Source organism: Eucyclogobius newberryi, unplaced genomic scaffold (genome assembly GCF_026437365.1).
Source record: "Eucyclogobius newberryi isolate DKJ021-1_F unplaced genomic scaffold, fEucNew1.0.hap1 SCAF_15, whole genome shotgun sequence".
NCBI classification, from domain to species: domain Eukaryota; kingdom Metazoa; phylum Chordata; class Actinopteri; order Gobiiformes; family Gobiidae; genus Eucyclogobius; species Eucyclogobius newberryi.
This window is the reverse complement of record NW_027315779.1, coordinates 8,023,847-8,042,164: the sequence shown is the minus strand read 5'-3', so window position 1 is coordinate 8,042,164 and position 18,318 is coordinate 8,023,847. Positions and strand designations below refer to the sequence as shown.

General features: G+C 40.9%; 2 protein-coding genes across 3 annotated transcripts; both read left to right on the top strand.

The window, feature by feature from the left end:
• Window positions 1–157: 157 nt before the first annotated feature.
• On the top strand, window positions 158–3,733 carry haus1 (HAUS augmin-like complex, subunit 1; the record flags this gene model as incomplete). Its single annotated transcript, XM_072445646.1, has 8 exons — window positions 158–347; window positions 1,786–1,921; window positions 1,999–2,133; window positions 2,213–2,336; window positions 2,668–2,733; window positions 2,824–2,895; window positions 3,514–3,561; window positions 3,643–3,733. Coding segments are annotated over 8 exons (816 nt in total), but the record flags the coding sequence as incomplete, so codon positions are not given.
• Window positions 3,734–8,364: 4,631 nt separating this feature from the next.
• On the top strand, window positions 8,365–18,271 carry eva1c (eva-1 homolog C (C. elegans)). Of its 2 annotated transcripts, XM_072445945.1 has the most exons (8): window positions 8,365–8,704; window positions 13,652–13,854; window positions 14,473–14,596; window positions 15,029–15,181; window positions 15,285–15,428; window positions 16,621–16,698; window positions 16,770–16,862; window positions 17,549–18,271. In XM_072445945.1, exons 1-8 carry the CDS (start codon window positions 8,587–8,589, stop codon window positions 17,902–17,904), a joined length of 1,269 nt encoding a protein of 422 aa, XP_072302046.1. In that variant the 5' UTR covers window positions 8,365–8,586; the 3' UTR covers window positions 17,905–18,271. The 2 variants fall into 2 exon arrangements, with proteins under 2 accessions (XP_072302046.1, XP_072302045.1); XM_072445944.1 differs by lacking the exon at window positions 16,621–16,698 and having other exon boundaries at window positions 8,439–8,704; window positions 17,549–18,268.
• The last annotated feature ends 47 nt before the right edge of the window (window positions 18,272–18,318 follow it).

Genomic DNA, 18,318 nt, shown 5'->3' with positions numbered 1-18,318 from the left:
AATTAAAAAAAACTCTGAAAACTCACGTTTGTTGACATTCCGCAGTAAAGCTCTATGTTGAAGGTTTGTTCCGTTTTTGAAATGGGCGAAAAGATCCAACAGGTAACAGACATTTGAAATGAGTTCAGTATTTTAGTGATGTTTTGGTTTAATCACACAATGTTTTTGTCAGGTAAACAGCTGGCTGAGTACAGTGTTTGGGGATCAGCCGGTGCCCCAGTTCGAAGTGAACACTCGGACAGTGGACGTGCTTCATCAGCTGTCTCAGTCCAGTGAGGCGCGATGTAGAGACACGGAGCTCCTCATTGAAGACCTGAATCAGAAATCTGCAGAATATCAGGCTGATGGTGAGTATCTTTGAACAAATACTTCTACTTGTGACGGAAACGTAAAGTGTATTTGAGTCCCATGAGGATGAAGGATCAGCTCTTCCCTCTGACCTGCTGATGGCAGAAGCCTCATTATTCTGGGACATGTCAGACTTGAGTCTCTATTTTGGTGACTCTAGACTTGATTTGATCAAATGAATTGAGAGTTGGGACTTGAATTGGAGCCTGTGACGACTTGAGGTTTCTCTTTAAAAAATGTTTCAAGTTCCCCAATTGATAATTAGATGCTTAATTGTCCAGGAATAAACTGGAACATGTCCCTCTCACTCCTCTATTTTTGACCAAGGTGTTTTAATAAAGGTATTTTTTCCAAATTCTTTTCAATTGTAAAAATATGGTCTGTGTGTGGTAATATTAAGCAGCCATACCCAAACTCTTCAGCACCGTACAATAATGTTGTACTCTATTAAAAAGAAAATGTTGTAGTACATGCTGTAGTACATGTAGTAGTATATGTATATTTTAACACACAATTGAAATAAATGAATATGTAGTAGTTCAAATATGTAGCATCAGCTCTTGGGCCTGGTCAGTACTTGGATGGAGACTGCTGGAACAGCAGGTGCCACAGGCGCTAGAGGAAATGTTGTGTCCTTAGGCAAGACACTTCACCCACATTGTCTAGTAAAGCACTTTGAGTGCCTTGAAAAGTGCTATAAAAAAATAACAATGCACCTGAAAATGTCTTTGTTGGGATTCAAGTCATGCACAAAATGTTAATGGACTGTAAAAATTAACCACAAAAGGAAAAACACTTTTTGGAAGTCAACACTAGACTTTTCTGTCTCTTTTTTGGGTAATTTTCAATTGATTTGGTGATAGACAGAATAATTTTGCATAACTCCAAAACAATATTTGCCCCATATGCACCTGTCTCCCCTCTCTACTCTTTATATGTTTATATTATGATATATTCAATTCTTGAACAGTTTAAGATTTTGGGGGAAGCATAATTATCTCTTCTACTAATGACAAGCAAAATTGTAAAACTGATAAAAGTAATTTGGTTCACTGTCATTATTGATTAATAATATTGTGAATGTTTGAATATGGATATTAGTTATCATTTTTTTAAGGTTCAAAAAGCATAAAATCATAAAATGTTGTAGACCTCAAGATGAAGGTATAAAGCTATATTTCTGCACTTTCATGTGTAATTTAAGTCTTTTCGCATCAATCTTTTTGACACTTAAACCTCAAATAATACACTTAAAGACATGTTTCAACACTTTTCTCTTGAATTGAAGTCTTATTATCATTATAGATGCTCCAAAAATGTATTAAGATTCATTTATTTCACCCTCTGTCCTAGCTTTGTTTGTTTTGGAAGGCAACATGTATTTCTTGATTTAGCCTGATGTAACTGTAATGTATAACTAATATAACTCATTACCAGGTGCTCATTACCAGGAGGTTCTCTTACAAGGCGTTGGCCTGTCTTGTGCCAGCCTCTCACCGGCCTGTACTGACCATCTGTCCACTCTAGTGGACAATGCAGTGACTCTCGGGATTAGAGACGTCTCCCTCGGAAAGTATGTTTTCATCACAAGCGCCAATGCCAAAATAAAATCAAATGAAACAATTGACAGAAGCTTATTTTGATGTTCAGCTTTCTCCCGGCCGTGAATCACCTCTCGAATGAGCTGCTGGAGGCCGAGAAGTCAAACCGACGACTTGAACGGGATCTCAGGGTTCTGAGGAAAAATCTGGGTTCTACTTTGGTTCTCCGTGGGAATTTACAGGAGTAGGTTCTTTTCAATGTTAACCATGTTGTGCAGATGCATGCATTTGAATAGTATACTTATCATTCTTTGTCATCATAGGGATATCAACAAAACTATAAAAACACAGGCTGTGGAGAGCGCAAAGGCGGAGGAAAGATTACTCAACATGGATTTTGTGACGACAAAAGCAAAAGAGCTCAGCCACAGGCGAGAGAGAGCAGAAGTATGCTCACCAAAGCCATTTTAGTCATTATAGAGCATGTTTGCTACCAGTGTAACTACGACAACCTCAAGCTCATGTCTGTGTTCACCCGTGCTCTCACTCTGCTTTGAAAGAGGCTGGAAATGTGATGGTAATGTCCCATTGTTCAGGGTAACGGCATCATTTATACATCCTCATTTGTAATAACGTGTCCAGACTTTAATACTTTTTTTTTTAAATGAACTGTTTAATTTGAACTGTAAGTATGCCTCTTGTTATTGCATATCGTGTGAAAAAGGACTGGTTTATTGTAATAGTTATTGTAATCTTCTGCTCCTTTTGAATCGTTCAGGCTCAGCTTTTATCCAGGAACATGGACAAGTCTTTGACCCACCAGTCCATAGTACAACTGTCACAGGTAAATACATGTTTATTCTTGATTTAATACAATACACTTTCTGTTTAATGTATTGATCTTGATCTTTGTTTTCCCTGTTTTCTTCTTCAGGAAGTCGGTGCACTGAGACAAGAAATTGTTCCCTTACAGAGGAAACTGGAGCCGTATATGGACTTGTGCCCAGTATGTTTTGTTTTCTCCTTTTCACTTTGATACTGCCTTGAAGAAGTCATGGTGTTGGTATTGTTTGTAGGTTTCTAGGCCATTCTATTGTGTCTAGTGATCTGGATAGCTGTGTATAAAGGTTAAAGAAGACATATTTTGTATTTGTTAATCAACTGCGATACTGGGCTAAAATGACTTGATATGAATTAAAAGTAACAGATTCATTGACGTCCTATTCAAAACTGCAGAGCTCATATTTTTTAACCATGCATGTAGTTTTAGTTTATCTTTTTAATACTTCATCATACGCATCAAGTCAAAACAAATACAGACAACAACATTGGCACCTAAAGAAAACTTCATAACCCTCGTGATATATAAATATTCAATGTTCAAAAAGGAGTCTGGAGTTACTCAAACATGTACGAGTCATTTGAAATCCAACTTTTGAGTAGCATGAGTAAAGGAAAATCTCATTTAAGTCCAATTTACATAATAAGATGCTCACAATACAGCAGATGTGAATAAAAGAAAAGTGGCTCATTTCATTTTTAACTATGGCGCAAAGCAACAAAACCATATAAGGATCGTTGTAAATGACTGGCCCTTATTTCATTTACTTTTCATTTCCAACAGAACCCATCTCTTGCTCAAGTGAAGATTCAAGAAGCAAAAACAGAATTGGTAAAAGTATAACTATTGTAAAGTGAAAAACTCCAACCGTCTAGATCACTGTTGCTCAGTTACTGTGTTTGTTCATTTCAGGCTTCGCTCGACTCCAAACTAGAGACGGACATGGAGTTTGTTTAAATCAATGTATTTTGTCATATTTAGTGTTGTCTTTTTGGATTTGAAAATAAAGCAATTTTTTATCTTAATTGTAAAGCTTCTTATGGTTTTAATTGACTGGAAATTCCTATCAAATTCAACTTTTGCACTTTGAATTCGCTCACACTTTCCCATGAGGCAAAATCTAAAAGTTCAGGTTTTTTCGTTGACACATTTTTAGACCAAAATTATTGGCTTGACATTGACGGCAAAATTCCTCTGGCTTTTGTGGGATAAAGTTCTTGAAAGGGACTTGAATCCGCTCTCTTGGTGCCTGAAACTCAAAGTGCAGAGAAAGGTTGAAATTAGGGGGCCCTCTGTCCATTTTGTATGTAAAGTCTCACCCCCCTGTGAGCCCCCTCTGCGGGACACCCCGACATCAGTGTTGACTCTTGTGTGCTGGACATACGTAGAGTGACTGGTTACCATGGAGGGGGGCCAGGATCTGGGGAGAAAAGCAATGCACTTGATGGACACCTACTCAAAAGAGCCACGTCCCGTTACAGAATAATCAGTTTAATCCTTTGAAACAACTCGACGTGAGATGAGACCACTTTTTGTTTTAAATCCAATACATATTTAGGATGGGTGAATACTTAATCGTGATGAAATTGATTAAATAAAATCATCTTCGTACGCAGTTACATTTAGCCATGAGTAACGTTTTGAAGAAAGTGGACTTCTAGTTCCTCTTTCTTGAGTCCTATATGTGACGGTGTAACTCTTGTTTACAGTTTTGAACTTTGTCTACAATCAACAAAAGCTTTATTAAAGAATTTGTACAGTTGTCTTTCTTGCGCTGCTACTTCAGACATGAATTAGTTTATCCCTATTTGAAAAGTCCAAATTCTGAGCAGTATTTATGCCCTTACCTTAATCGTTATAAATCAAAAGTTACATCCAGACTGTTACTCTTACTTGTAATGTCATTTTTAATTGGCCTACTTTACTGGAGTAATGTCTTGACAATTACTTTATGCTTCTACTTGAGTATTATCTTTATTATTACATTGTGTATTTCTATAGTGTGTAACAGTTCCTCTAGGCGCTGTTCCACTGTGGCACCTGGTCTTCCAGCGGCCTCCATTATATTATGATGTTTTACACTTTTATCAACCCAAACAGAACAAAACCAGAAAGTGAAGAGTCAAATAAACGGATCTGCAACTTAAAGAAGAATTCAGAAAACCAAATCCGGAATATGTCCCGTCCTGAGTCAAAGACGATCTGCAGCGTCTCATTGACCTCAGTCCAGTATTAGTGATTTACAGGGCTGTCCCAAAATACATGATGGTGATGAGCCTCTTGACAACCACAGTGTGTCTCTAGTGGTCAGCAGATCCCTGTAAATCGCAGTTATACATAAAGAAACGAGGACGAACACATATTTTCCCATTCTTCGTCTGTCAAAATAAAAAGACCTCTTTTATATCTCTTCATCAATGTATTCTTAATATATTGAATGTATATTGTCCAGATTATTGATGCATTTATAGGGTGACCAGAAGTCCCTATTTACAAGGGACAGACCTAGTTTTGAGCCCTGTGTCCCATGTCCTGGCAGATGTGTCCAAAACCATTGATTTGTCCCCATTTTATTCAACACATGTCCCAGTTGTCCCAGTTTTGATCACTTTGAGACCTGCCAACAGCAAAGAAGGGGATATATGGTTTGTTTCTTTAGCCAAACTAGAGAAAATCTGGCTTAATGGTCCGTTCAGACCGGTGCGGCAAAAGCGTCCAGTTTACATTCAAAGTCTATGTAAACGCACGTCGAACACCTCCTGCGTTTTTGCGGCGCGGCTTCCGCTTATTTGCGGCGCGATTCGCCGAGGAGCGCGGCGAGGCGGGCGCGCTTTTGCGTTTTCCGCTCGAGACGCTTTGACGGGCGTATAAGCATCAAAGCATCAAAACGGTTCGCCGCAAATAAGTTCAAAATTTTGAGCTTTTCTGCGGCGCGGCGGTGCAGCAGCCAATCAGAGATGACGCTCCAGTGATGTACGTACGCATTTCACCCCAAGAAGAACCGGCACCACAACAATGGCAGACGATATATATATATATATATATATATATAGAGAGATATGTCTATATAGATATATCTATCTATATATAGATTTTAGATATACATCTATAGATATATATATAGTTATTTACTGTTCTATTTTTCCACAAAATAAATTATTTTATATTATAAAATGTGTGTCCTGTTACATGCATCTTTTTCATATATATAATACTGGGTAGTCTGTGGGAAATTCAGTGGCTATTTAAAGATGTACTTATTTAATTTACCACAATTCAAGATCATAAACAGAAACAAACAAGGACAAGATGAGATAATCCTTTTGGTCCACATAGTGGGGAAATTTCAGTGTTACAACGCACAAGTAGGTGCAGAAGTAAAGAGAACAGAGAACTAAAGAGCTGAGAAGCTTCTCACTGTTTTATTCATTTAACTCTATCTCATTCTGTGTAAACAACCAGACATTTGGGCTCAATCTTGAGTGAGCATGTGGTCTTTGCTATAAATATGAAAATCCCTTTATCAAAAACACTTCTGTGTTGTGGACGTCCAGTCCTCCGTGTTGTGGACGTCCAGTCCTCCGTGTTGTGGACGTCCAGTCCTCCGTGTTGTGGACGTCCAGTCTTGTGGACGTCCAGTCCGCCGTGTTGTGGACAAAATATTAACGCTATGAAAACTATGTTTTTTTTACTAAAAAAAAATATAAATTTTTACTATCTATGTACTTTTCATTGGTTTTATACACAACCACAAGCAGATACACAGCACATGCACACGCACACACACACACAGCACATACACTTTATTATTGCGCTCAGACATGAATATTTGTGTACTGACCTGATGGACTGATGGACAGGCGTCAGTAGTCGTTGTCCTGGTACATATCCGCGCACCAATGCGGGAAAACAAGTCATCAAACAGGACCCGGGACAAACGAAACTACAGCTGAGAGCGATGTTTATCCAGTCTTGAAGCAAATGATGGTATTGACTCAACTCGGATCACTGGTGGATCCAGACACGCCGGAGCGTCTCCGTTTTTGGGCTTTGAAGAGCAAAACGCAAAAGGCACTTTCTCAACACCTCCACTGCGCACGCGGCAAACGCGCGTCTGCTTACTATATTTCGTCTCTGCTCCGCTGCGTCGAGAACGCGGCGTATTTGCGTTTTTCTTCATGCGTACTTGCGTCCAACTTCGCCATAACGCGCGAATAGGCGTTTGCTGTTTAAACGGGCCATTAGTGTGGCCAGGTGGTAAAATGATGGACACAGACACCAGCAGCTCCAAAAAATAATGTGGGTCTTTTATTTCCCGACTGTCCTCAGGAGAACAGCATTAATTTTGGTTTGATTTGGCTTACTCAAAAAATATACTTTACACTTTAATATCTGTGTCAGGAACAAAATAAAATCAACAAAAAAAGACAACAGTAGTGGGCTTAAAGTCCTATGAAAACGCAAAGAATAAATACATCTTACTTTATACATTCGACTGTGGATACAATGAAAATAAAATTACATTAGAATCCCACAGTATGACAATGAACCTTAACTCACTTGAAAAAAAAGCAAACAGACTGCTCGGACCACACTCAGCACAGAAGGACCACGAGCAGTACTGTCTCCCCTCTGCATTAACCACAAATACAAACTTGGTCAACAACCAAAAACACAATATTAAACATTTATAAACATGACAATCAATCAATATTGCAACTCACGCCGTCACGCTGTTTCAAACTACCCTTACGTCAGTAGTAACACGCTTCACAGGGCTAGTAGTCGATCTACATCGATCCTTGTTCTCTACAAAATTAGAGGAGAATAATCTTAAAATATGATGCAGTTTAAAGCATTGTCTAACGATATCAAAGATTATTTTTGTACTAAAAGCTTATTTTAAAGAAAGATTCACAATATACGAACCAAATTCTGCTTTCTCTCAACGAGGCACTCGGCTGTCGTGCTGTGGTGACGTCACAGGTGCGCAAGTGTGACTGTGCTCATATTTGACCACAGTGACATCTGCTGGCTAAAGCGGAGACTTGCAACTAGCTTTTAAACTATTATATGACCCGGCTACATTAGAATAACCAAAACACAAAAAATGCACTCATTTCCACTGATAAAAGTCTCTCAGATTACACACTGACTCACAGAGATATGATTGATCTGAGTGTATAAAAATGTACTTAATTACCTGCGTTTTTTTTTTTTTTACTTATTATTAATTCCCACTCCAACCCGGGTGTGTCCCAGTTTTTAAATTTGAACATCTGGTCACCCTATGCATTTATATAATTTAAAGATGAACAACTTATTTATTAAAATCTTTAAAATATGTTGACGCATCTTCTTCTTTTACAAGTCAAAATATCTCAACATGGAATAGGTGACTGAGAGTACCAACACGCATGAAACTACTCTGCCCCCGTCCCGTCCCGCACCCGCGCGCGCGCCTCTGCGGGCTCCAAACAGCGTCATTCCCGTCCACGCGTCTCTCCCTCTACAATATCCACCACGCCCACTCCATAATTTCCTCTCAGCTGTTTCTGTGAGATCGCTGGACGTTGAACCCTCGTGAGTGCTCATCCTGGCATCAGATCTCCTGGAGTAACGGGAGAGTAACGGGAGAGTAACGGGAGAGTAACGGAGTCCCGCGCGCTCGCTTGTCCGCCCGTCACATCGGCGCCAAAAAACAACTTGTTGCGCAGCTCCTATTTCCAGCCTCCCGGTGCTTCCACCCGCGAAGCTGGAGCGAGAACAAACTCTGAAACTTTTACTCTGAGAGGAAATGGGGCGGACGAGACTGTGCGCGTCCCGCCGGAGCGTCTAGTGCGCAGACTGTTGACCATGATCACGGACAGGAGCTGGACGCGTCCCGGACACGCGCTGGACCGGAGCCACGGTCTCCTGCTCCTGACTTTACTGCTGTGGGTCAGACGCGTGCACGGACTGGCGGACTTCTCAAGTAAGATGAGTGTAAATCAGAGTTTCCCACGCGCACAGAGGCTTTAGCGGGAATATCTTTATAGAAAAACACGTTTGAAGTCGCTTTAAATGTGTCACTTTGGACTGTTGCCTCACTCCTTTTAGATGACATGTGCTTCTCCTGTGTATGTGGACTTTAATGCAACAATATCTGTTTATTTTAGACTATGGGGGCTAAATTAGACTATGGGGGCTAAATTAGACTATGAGGGCCAAATTAGACTATGAGGGCTAAATTAGACTATGAGGGCTAAATTAGACTATGGGGCTATATGGGGGCTAAATTAGACTATGGGGGCTGAATTAGACTATGGGGGCTGAATTAGACTATGGGGGCTGAATTAGACTATGGGGGCTAAATTAGACTGTGGGGGCTAAATTAGACTATGAGGGCCAAATTAGACTATGAGGGCTAAATTAGACTATGAGGGCCAAATTAGACGATGAGGGCTAAATTAGACTTTGGGGCTATATGGGGGCTAAATTAGACTATGGGGGCTAAATTAGACTATGGGGGCTGAATTAGACTATGGGGGCTAAATTAGACTATGGGGGCTAAATTAGACTATGAGGGCCAAATTAGACTATGAGGGCCAAATTAGACTATGAGGGCTAAATTAGACTATGGGGGCTAAATTAGACTATGAGGGATAAATTAGACTATGAGGGATAAATTAGACTATGAGGGCTAAATTAGACTATGGGGCTATATGGGGGCTAAATTAGACTATGGGGGCTGAATTAGACTATGGGGGCTAAATTAGACTATGGGGGCTAAATTAGACTATGAGGGCCAAATTAGACTATGAGGGCTAAATTAGACTATGGGGGCTAAATTAGACTATGAGGGCCAAATTAGACTATGAGGGCTAAATTAGACTATGGGGGCTAAATTAGAATATGAGGGCTAAATTAGAATATGGGGGCTAAATTAGACTATGGGGCTGAATTAGACTATGGGGGGTCAATTAGACTATGAGGGCTAAATTAGACTATGGGGGCTAAATTAGACTAAATTAGACTATGAGGGCTAAATTAGACTATGGGGCTGAATTAGACTAGGGCTGAATTAGACTATGAGGGCCAAATTAGACTATGTGGGCTAAATTAGACTATGAGGGCTAAATTAGACTGGGGCTGATTTAGACTATGGGGGCTAAATTAGACTGAGGGCTAAATTAGACTATGGGGGCTAAATTAGACTAAATTAGACTATGAGGGCTAAATTAGACTATGAGGGCTAAATTAGACTATGGGGGCTAAATTAGACTATGAAGGCTAGATTAGACAATGAGGGCCAAATTAGACTATGAGGGCTAAATTAGACTATGAGGGCCAAATTAGACTATGAGGGCTAAATTAGACTATGGGGCTATATGGGGGCTAAATTAGACTATGGGGGCTGAATTAGACTATGGGGGCTGAATTAGACTATGGGGGCTAAATTAGACTATGGGGGCTAAATTAGACTATGAGGGCCAAATTAGACTATGAGGGCTAAATTAGACTATGGGGGCTAAATTAGACTATGAGGGCCAAATTAGACTATGAGGGCTAAATTAGACTATGGGGGCTAAATTAGACTATGAGGGATAAATTAGACTATGAGGGCTAAATTAGACTATGGGGCTATATGGGGGCTAAATTAGACTATGGGGGCTGAATTAGACTATGGGGGCTAAATTAGACTATGGGGGCTAAATTAGACTATGAGGGCCAAATTAGACTATGAGGGCTAAATTAGACTATGGGGGCTAAATTAGACTATAAGGGCCAAATTAGACTATGAGGGCTAAATTAGACTATGGGGGCTAAATTAGAATATGAGGGCTAAATTAGAATATGGGGGCTAAATTAGACTATGGGGCTGAATTAGACTATGGGGGGTAAATTAGACTATGAGGGCTAAATTAGACTATGGGGGCTAAATTAGACTAAATTAGACTATGAGGGCTAAATTAGACTATGGGGCTGAATTAGACTAGGGCTGAATTAGACTATGAGGGCCAAATTAGACTATGTGGGCTAAATTAGACTATGAGGGCTAAATTAGACTATGGGGGCTAAATTAGACTTAATTAGACTATGAGGGCTAAATTAGACTGGGGCTGATTTAGACTATGGGGGCTAAATTAGACTGAGGGCTAAATTAGACTATGGGGGCTAAATTAGACTAAATTAGACTATGAGGGCTAAATTAGACTATGAGGGCTAAATTAGACTATGGGGGCTAAATTAGACTATGAAGGCTAGATTAGACAATGAGGGCCAAATTAGACTATGAGGGCTAAATTAGACTATGAGGGCCAAATTAGACTATGAGGGCTAAATTAGACTATGGGGCTAAATTAGACTATGGGGCCAAATTAGACTATGAGGGCTAAATTAGACTATGGGGGCTAAATTAGACTATGAGGGCCAAATTAGACTATGAGGGCTAAATTAGACTATGGGGCTAAATTAGACTATGGGGCCAAATTAGACTATGAGGGCTAAATTAGACTATGGGGGCTAAATTAGACTATGAGGGCTAAATTAGACTATGGGGGCTAAATTAGACTATAAGGGCCAAATTAGACTATGAGGGCTAAATTAGACTATGGGGGCTAAATTAGAATATGAGGGCTAAATTAGAATATGGGGGCTAAATTAGACTATGGGGCTGAATTAGACTATGGGGGGTAAATTAGACTATGAGGGCTAAATTAGACTATGGGGGCTAAATTAGACTAAATTAGACTATGAGGGCTAAATTAGACTATGGGGCTGAATTAGACTAGGGCTGAATTAGACTATGAGGGCCAAATTAGACTATGTGGGCTTAATTAGACTATGTGGGCTAAATTAGACCATGAGGGCTAAATTAGACTATGGGGCTAAATTAGACTTAATTAGACTATGAGGGCTAAATTAGACTGGGGCTGATTTAGACTATGGGGGCTAAATTAGACTGAGGGCTAAATTAGACTATGGGGGCTAAATTAGACTAAATTAGACTATGAGGGCTAAATTAGACTATGAGGGCTAAATTAGACTATGGGGCTAAATTAGACTATGAAGGCTAGATTAGACAATGGGGCTGAATTAGACTATGAGGGCTAAATTAGACTATGAGGGCTAAATTAGACTATGAGGGCTAAATTAGACTATGGGGCTGAATTAGACTATGAGGGCCAAATTAGACTATGAGGGCTAAATTAGACTATGGGGCTGAATTAGACTATGAGGGCTGAATTAGACTATGAGGGCCAAATTAGACTATGGGGCTGAATTAGACTATGGGGGGTAAATTAGACTATGAGGGCTAAATTAGACTATGGGGGCTAAATTAGACTAAATTAGACTATGAGGGCTAAATTAGACTATGGGGCTGAATTAGACTAGGGCTGAATTAGACTATGAGGGCCAAATTAGACTATGTGGGCTAAATTAGACTATGTGGGCTAAATTAGACCATGAGGGCTAAATTAGACTATGGGGGCTAAATTAGACTTAATTAGACTATGAGGGCTAAATTAGACTGGGGCTGATTTAGACTATGGGGGCTAAATTAGACTGAGGGCTAAATTAGACTATGGGGGCTAAATTAGACTAAATTAGACAATGGGGCTGAATTAGACTATGAGGGCTAAATTAGACTATGAGGGCTAAATTAGACTATGAGGGCCAAATTAGACTATGGGGGCTAAATTAGACTATGTGAGCTAAATCAGACTATGAAGGCTAAATTAGACTATGGGGGCTAAATTAGACTATGAGGGCTAAATTAGACTATGAGGGCTAAATTAGACTATGAGGGCCAAATTAGACTATGAGGGCTAAATTAGACTATGGGGGCTGAATTAGACTATGAGGGCTAAATTAGACTATGGGGGCTGAATTAGACTATGAGGGCTAAATTAGACTATGGGGGCTGAATTAGACTATGAGGGCCAAATTAGACTATGTGAGCTAAATTAGACTATGAGGGCCAAATTAGACTATGTGGGCTAAATTAGACTATGAGGGCTAAATTAGACTATGTTGGCTAAATTAGACTATGAGGGGCTAAATTAGACTATGAGGGCTAAATTAGACTATGAGGCCCAAATTAGACTATGAGGGGCTAAATTAAACTATGAGGGCTAAATTAGACTATGAGGGCTAAATTAGACTATGAGGGGCTAAATTAGACTGAGGGCTAAATTAGACTGAGGGGCTAAATTAGACTATGAGGGGCTAAATTAAACTATGAGGGCTAAATTAGACTATGAGGGGCTAAATTATACTATGAGGGGCTAAATTAGACTATGAGGGGCACCGTTTCTCCTCAAATGAGAAATGCAGTGCTAATAATAGTTTTTAAGTCGACAGGTCTATTTAGCATTTTCTTTTTGATGCAGATCTGTCAGTCTTGAAGGTTTGTTGAATATGGTTGGAGTTTATTAGCATCTGCTGCTTTATCTCTAGAAACTCTGAACCAGGTGCTCCGTGTGTTTGTTTAATAAAGATTGAATTGAGTTGAATATAAACGCTCTGTGTGGAGGGCGCCACTTTCTGATTCTGATTGCTTGTCTCCGTGGAGATGTTACCGCAGACCATGTTGCTTCACAGTGTGGCATTAAACGTATCTAACTCCCAGGCACTACCGGGCCAAGTTACAGGTCACGTCTGTGAAGAGGCAAGCCAACGCACAGTAACACTGCATGTTTTAAGGTCATTTTTTACATTTTGAGCGCCTTTACTTGAATAAACGTAAGACAGACAAGTTTAACGCCAACAATGGAACAGTCCGGGCAAAGAAATAACATCTCCATGGAGACGAGGATGATCGGAACAGTCACATAGTGCACCTTTGACTCCAGAGTAGACTTGTAAATTATATTTGTCAGGCCTTGGTTTGGTCCAGCTCTTCGACTGAACACGAGCACATGTGTGTATTTTGCAGATTACCTGTCCCGGATCATCACCAGTCACTCTGCCCACGCCTGTGACGGTCAGCCGCTGCGTCTCCACTGCCCCCAACACTCCACCATCTCCATACAGTCGGCCTTCTACGGCAGTGGAGAGGCGCGGCTGTGCCAGAGACCCCAGCCCGAGCCCTCGCACCCGGACCGGAACCACAGCTGCTCCGCTTTTACTGCTCTACAGGTGCAGTTTAGAGATGAAGTCAGTGATTCTGTCGGGGTCACGGGCGGAGAATTGTTAGTTCTGAGCACGTGCTGTTTTATAATGGCTTATACTGTGTGATGAAAGTGCCAGGATAATATTATAAGACCACTATTTATAATCAGGCAATGCACAGTTGTTCTTGAAGAGGAAGTGTCATTTGTTCTATACAACGCTGTGCTGAACATACAGTAGCTGCTCAGATCAGGTATAACATTAAATTACAATTCCTGTCGATTGCCGTTTTTATTCAGAATGAAAACAAACGAGGACAATGAAACAATATAGTGAAATGTAAACTTCACATTAAGGCGTTAAAAAATAAGGTTTTGAATACAAATAAATCTGGCCTATTTACAAACTGATCTATGAATACTTAATATATATATATATATATATATATATATAACAAAACTAGTTATTTAATGAGTTTATAGGAGCACAGCCACGTCCCACGTTTATCACCTGCAATTCATTTGAGAGAGACTGACCCCCTGCAAATCAGGAAGAGCTGTGGGTTTGGGATAGTCAACGGGTCTAATCATTATTCATAAAAGCGTTTCATTTTCTTTAACTAATACATTTATTCATGTATTGCAGAAGCTTCTGTCTGAATGTCAAAGCCATAGAGATTGCCAACTGTCTGTGAACCACCTGTTGTTTGGGAAAGACCCATGTCCAGGCACCGCCAAATACCTGCACGTAGACTACAAGTGCAAGCCAAGTACGTCCCAGGGCTAAAGTCTCAAATATTGTTGTGTTTTTTTCTTTTCAAATTTCACTGAAATGTACAGCTTTTTAGATAAGCCTGAATCAAGGTAAAGACCAAAACTAAATCAGACCTAATCCAACCGTAAACCTGCTTTAACTGGTTAATAACTAATACATAAATCAGAATCAGAATCAGAAATCAGAGAAGGTTTAATGAAGAATTCCCAAACATAGGAACTTGCTTTGGTGATTCGGTGCAACATAAAACAACCTGTATAATAAAATCAAAAAGAAAAACAATTCAAATCTGCTATGGGATAAAGATAAAAACAGGCTTTGTATGTACACAAAATGTACAGTTGAAGGTGTTGGATATCTCAAAGCCTTTGTGAACATGACATGATGATCTCCCCTGGATCACTAGCGCTGCCGTTCCTCTCCTCAGCTGAGCACAAACGCCATGTGGCGTGTGATGGAGCGAGCCTGGCCCTGCGCTGCAAGCCCCCGAAGGTCCTGAACATCTACGCCGCTGTTTACGGGAGAGGTTTGGGTCAGAGCCACACCTGCCCCTCAAACGGGACCCGACCACCCCCGTTTGGTGAGAGTTTACTGTTAATAAGAGAGTGAGTTGGATATACTAAGACTCAAATTATGTGGTCAAATCCCGCTCCTCTTAGTCCGTCTTTTCCTCGTCTCCACAGAGTGTCTGAATCACGAAGCTGTACGTTTTGTCTCCAAGTCGTGCTACGGCAAACACAAGTGCGCCGTTGTCGTCAGCAACCGGACCTTTAGTGACCCCTGCTTCCCAGGAACCAGGAAGTACCTCAGCGTGCTCTATTCTTGTGGTAAGAGTCGTAATACTTTCCCACGCGCACATCGTTATCCCATGTAACGCGTTATGTCACACGTGTTCTTGCCATTACCCTGCTCATGATGTGGCGTGCTTTTACCATTCCCCCCGAGCCGATCCTTATCTATCACTCTTATTGGCTTTTGTTAACACGCCCGCTAAAACAGTAGCAGGGGAATAATAGACGTGAGACTGGATTCTGCTAAAAGACTGACTTCCTGCTAAACATCCCGTGATTGGCACAAATGTCAATGAGCTCATGCAGCTTCATTGTTCACGGATTATACTCGATATCAGACGTGACTTGAGCGCGTCGCTGAAATATTTCCGTACAATGCACACTTGGCACCAGCGCCACAGGCCTTTACGTCCTTATTCTCTGGTAAAAAAAACAAGCCGTGCACATTCAGGATCTTTCCGAACAACGGGAGAACTTCTTCTTCTTGGAGATGTCATAGCTTTATCTCCATGTGGACAACCGATCGGATCTGTGGAGAGTCGAGTCAGTAAGAATTAATGTCATACTGTGCAACTTTGCAAGATCTCCTTCTCCATATAGAAAAAATAAATTGATTTGATTTGATTAGACAAGCAGAAAAGTCTGTGCATCTTTAAAAGGCAAAACAATGAAATTCTCGCAATATTCCAAATAAAACTAGTAATAACACTGTGTATACATGCGTTTGCGGTGACGTCATATCGCCTGGACTTCCCCGTATCGGCCATTTTAAAAGGGGCACGTGATATATAAAAACCAACACGACTGCATCCTATTCTACGGCATAATGAGCTACTGATTCTTTAGACGATAACGGCAAACTAAGGTACACGACAAAGCTATCATTTCTTGGTCAGTCAACAGAGCAATGACCTTACAGAACGCAGGTTTTTGGCATTTTGGCCTCATACATCCTGGATTTCGTATGTAGTAGACGTGCTGTTGTGCCCCTTTCAAAATGGCGGACTCGGTTGCCACTGCACAAGTTCCCGGATGTGCAGTGGCAACAGAAAAGTCTGCATCTTTACAGGCAAAACAATGAAAATCTCGCAATATTCCAAATAAAACTAGTAATAATAACACTGGGAATGGAGTTGGCACGTCAGATTTTCTTATTTTTTTATACATTTTCTGGTCGTAGAATCTAAACTTAAAACATTTGAACTTTCATCCGACACTGTTTTTGTAGTGCCCCAGAGTTTACTGAGCGAGGCAGACCCCAGCATATGTAGCACCACCTCTCCTCCCCCGGTGGAACGTGAAGAAGGTAAAACCGTCATACAAATGTTGCGGCTTGACATCTTGTGGCATTTTGTCCCATTTCCGTTCTTCATCCAGATGAGGCTGGAGTTTCCCCGAAGGGCTCCAGACGCCCAGAGGCTTCGGGGGCCGTGATGAGCGACTCGCTGTCGACCTACGCCTACATCAGAGGTGAACGTCACACACACGGACACAGCAGTTACACGGGCCAGATGCATCGTTTCAAGTGTTAGAGTTCAACATTGGCGGCCTTTGCAACATAGTGTTACAAGTGTTAAAAAGAATAAAATCAACCAGTGTTAATAGTGACTAATTAACCATTTAGCCCTAATTAAGTCAAAATAGCATCCATTAAAACATGTTGGGAATTTGATGACAAGTTATTTAATGTTTATTTGTTTATTTCTTTTTTTTTTTGGCCACAATAGAAGTGTTTGATTAGTCAACAAAAGATAATCTTATTCATTAATCTTATCCAAAAATATTATGCTTCAGACTCGCAGCCCTCATTGAAGAATAGGTCAAATATTAGAGCTGCAACAATTAGTCAGAATAATCCACTATTGAGCTATTCAAATAATCATGATTGTATTTTGATAATCATTATCTGGATTGTACAGTTTTTTTTTATCAACACTTTATTTGTGAATATTCTGTAACTAAAGGCGTCAGTCACAAGAGATCAACCTTTATGTTTCTAAAAATGTATTTCAAAAAGTGACTTAAAATGACAAAAACAGGCTTGATGCTGCCAGAACCTTATTTTAAACATTGTAAACTCCTCAAATGTAAGTAAATGGCTAATAAAGAAAGCCGAGGACCATCTCAAAAGCGCCTCCTCCTCGTCCCCTCCGCAGCGCACTCGGAGACGGCGGCGCTGCTCTTCACCTCCGGCGTGTGCGCGGGCCTGCTCCTCACGCTGCTGGCCCTCTCGGTGCGAGTTACCTGCTGGTGCCACCGGAGCGGACGTCCCGGGCCCGAGCGCCGAACGCCGGCCGAGGGACGGGAGGGCGCGGGGGCGGGCGGCGGCGAGGACGAGGCCGAGAGCTCTCTGGTGTCGGAGGCGGAGAGGAAGACCGTCGTCCGCTGGGAGGAGGCGACGCTTGTGAGCGAAGCGGCGGAGCGAGCGGAGAGGATCGAGCGCAGGGACATGGTCGTTCAGGAGATCTGGATGAACGCGTATCTGAACGGGACGTCGTGTGAACCGCTCTGAACAGACAGCACCGACCAGCAACCACTTTTATGTCACTTTTTGCAACTTTTATTTTTTGACACTGATGCACATTCCCTAGAAGTCGAGGGTGTTTCGAACTGGCTTTTCCCAAATGTTTCTATTCCTTATAACCCAGTCACCCAAGAGAAATTCAGACATATTTTTGGTAGTTTGGTATGTGTAGAGGTAAGTGGGGGAACATGGTATATATATTTGTACATTTATTGGCTTTCAAACTAATTAAGTAAGACATATTCTGAAGCTTCACGTGGCACAAGTATTTATTCACGACAAAGTTAAGATAAGCTACAAGTCAAGAACACTGTATAAAGGGCTCATCCAATTTAAGATACAATTCCTTGATGCCAATTATACATTATTGGTGTCAATCCAGATGGTATTGCTTGTCAGGAG

Excerpts from the sequence above, each read along its gene's own strand:
- eva1c (XM_072445945.1), top strand. The coding sequence starts at position 8,587 with ATGATCACGGACAGGAGCTGGACGCGTCCCGGACACGCGCTGGACCGG. Across the intron at positions 15,182-15,284 it reads GACCCGACCACCCCCGTTTG|AGTGTCTGAATCACGAAGCT; the intron begins GTGAGAGTTTAC and ends TCGTCTCCACAG. Across the intron at positions 16,863-17,548 it reads GACCTACGCCTACATCAGAG|CGCACTCGGAGACGGCGGCG; the intron begins GTGAACGTCACA and ends TCCCCTCCGCAG.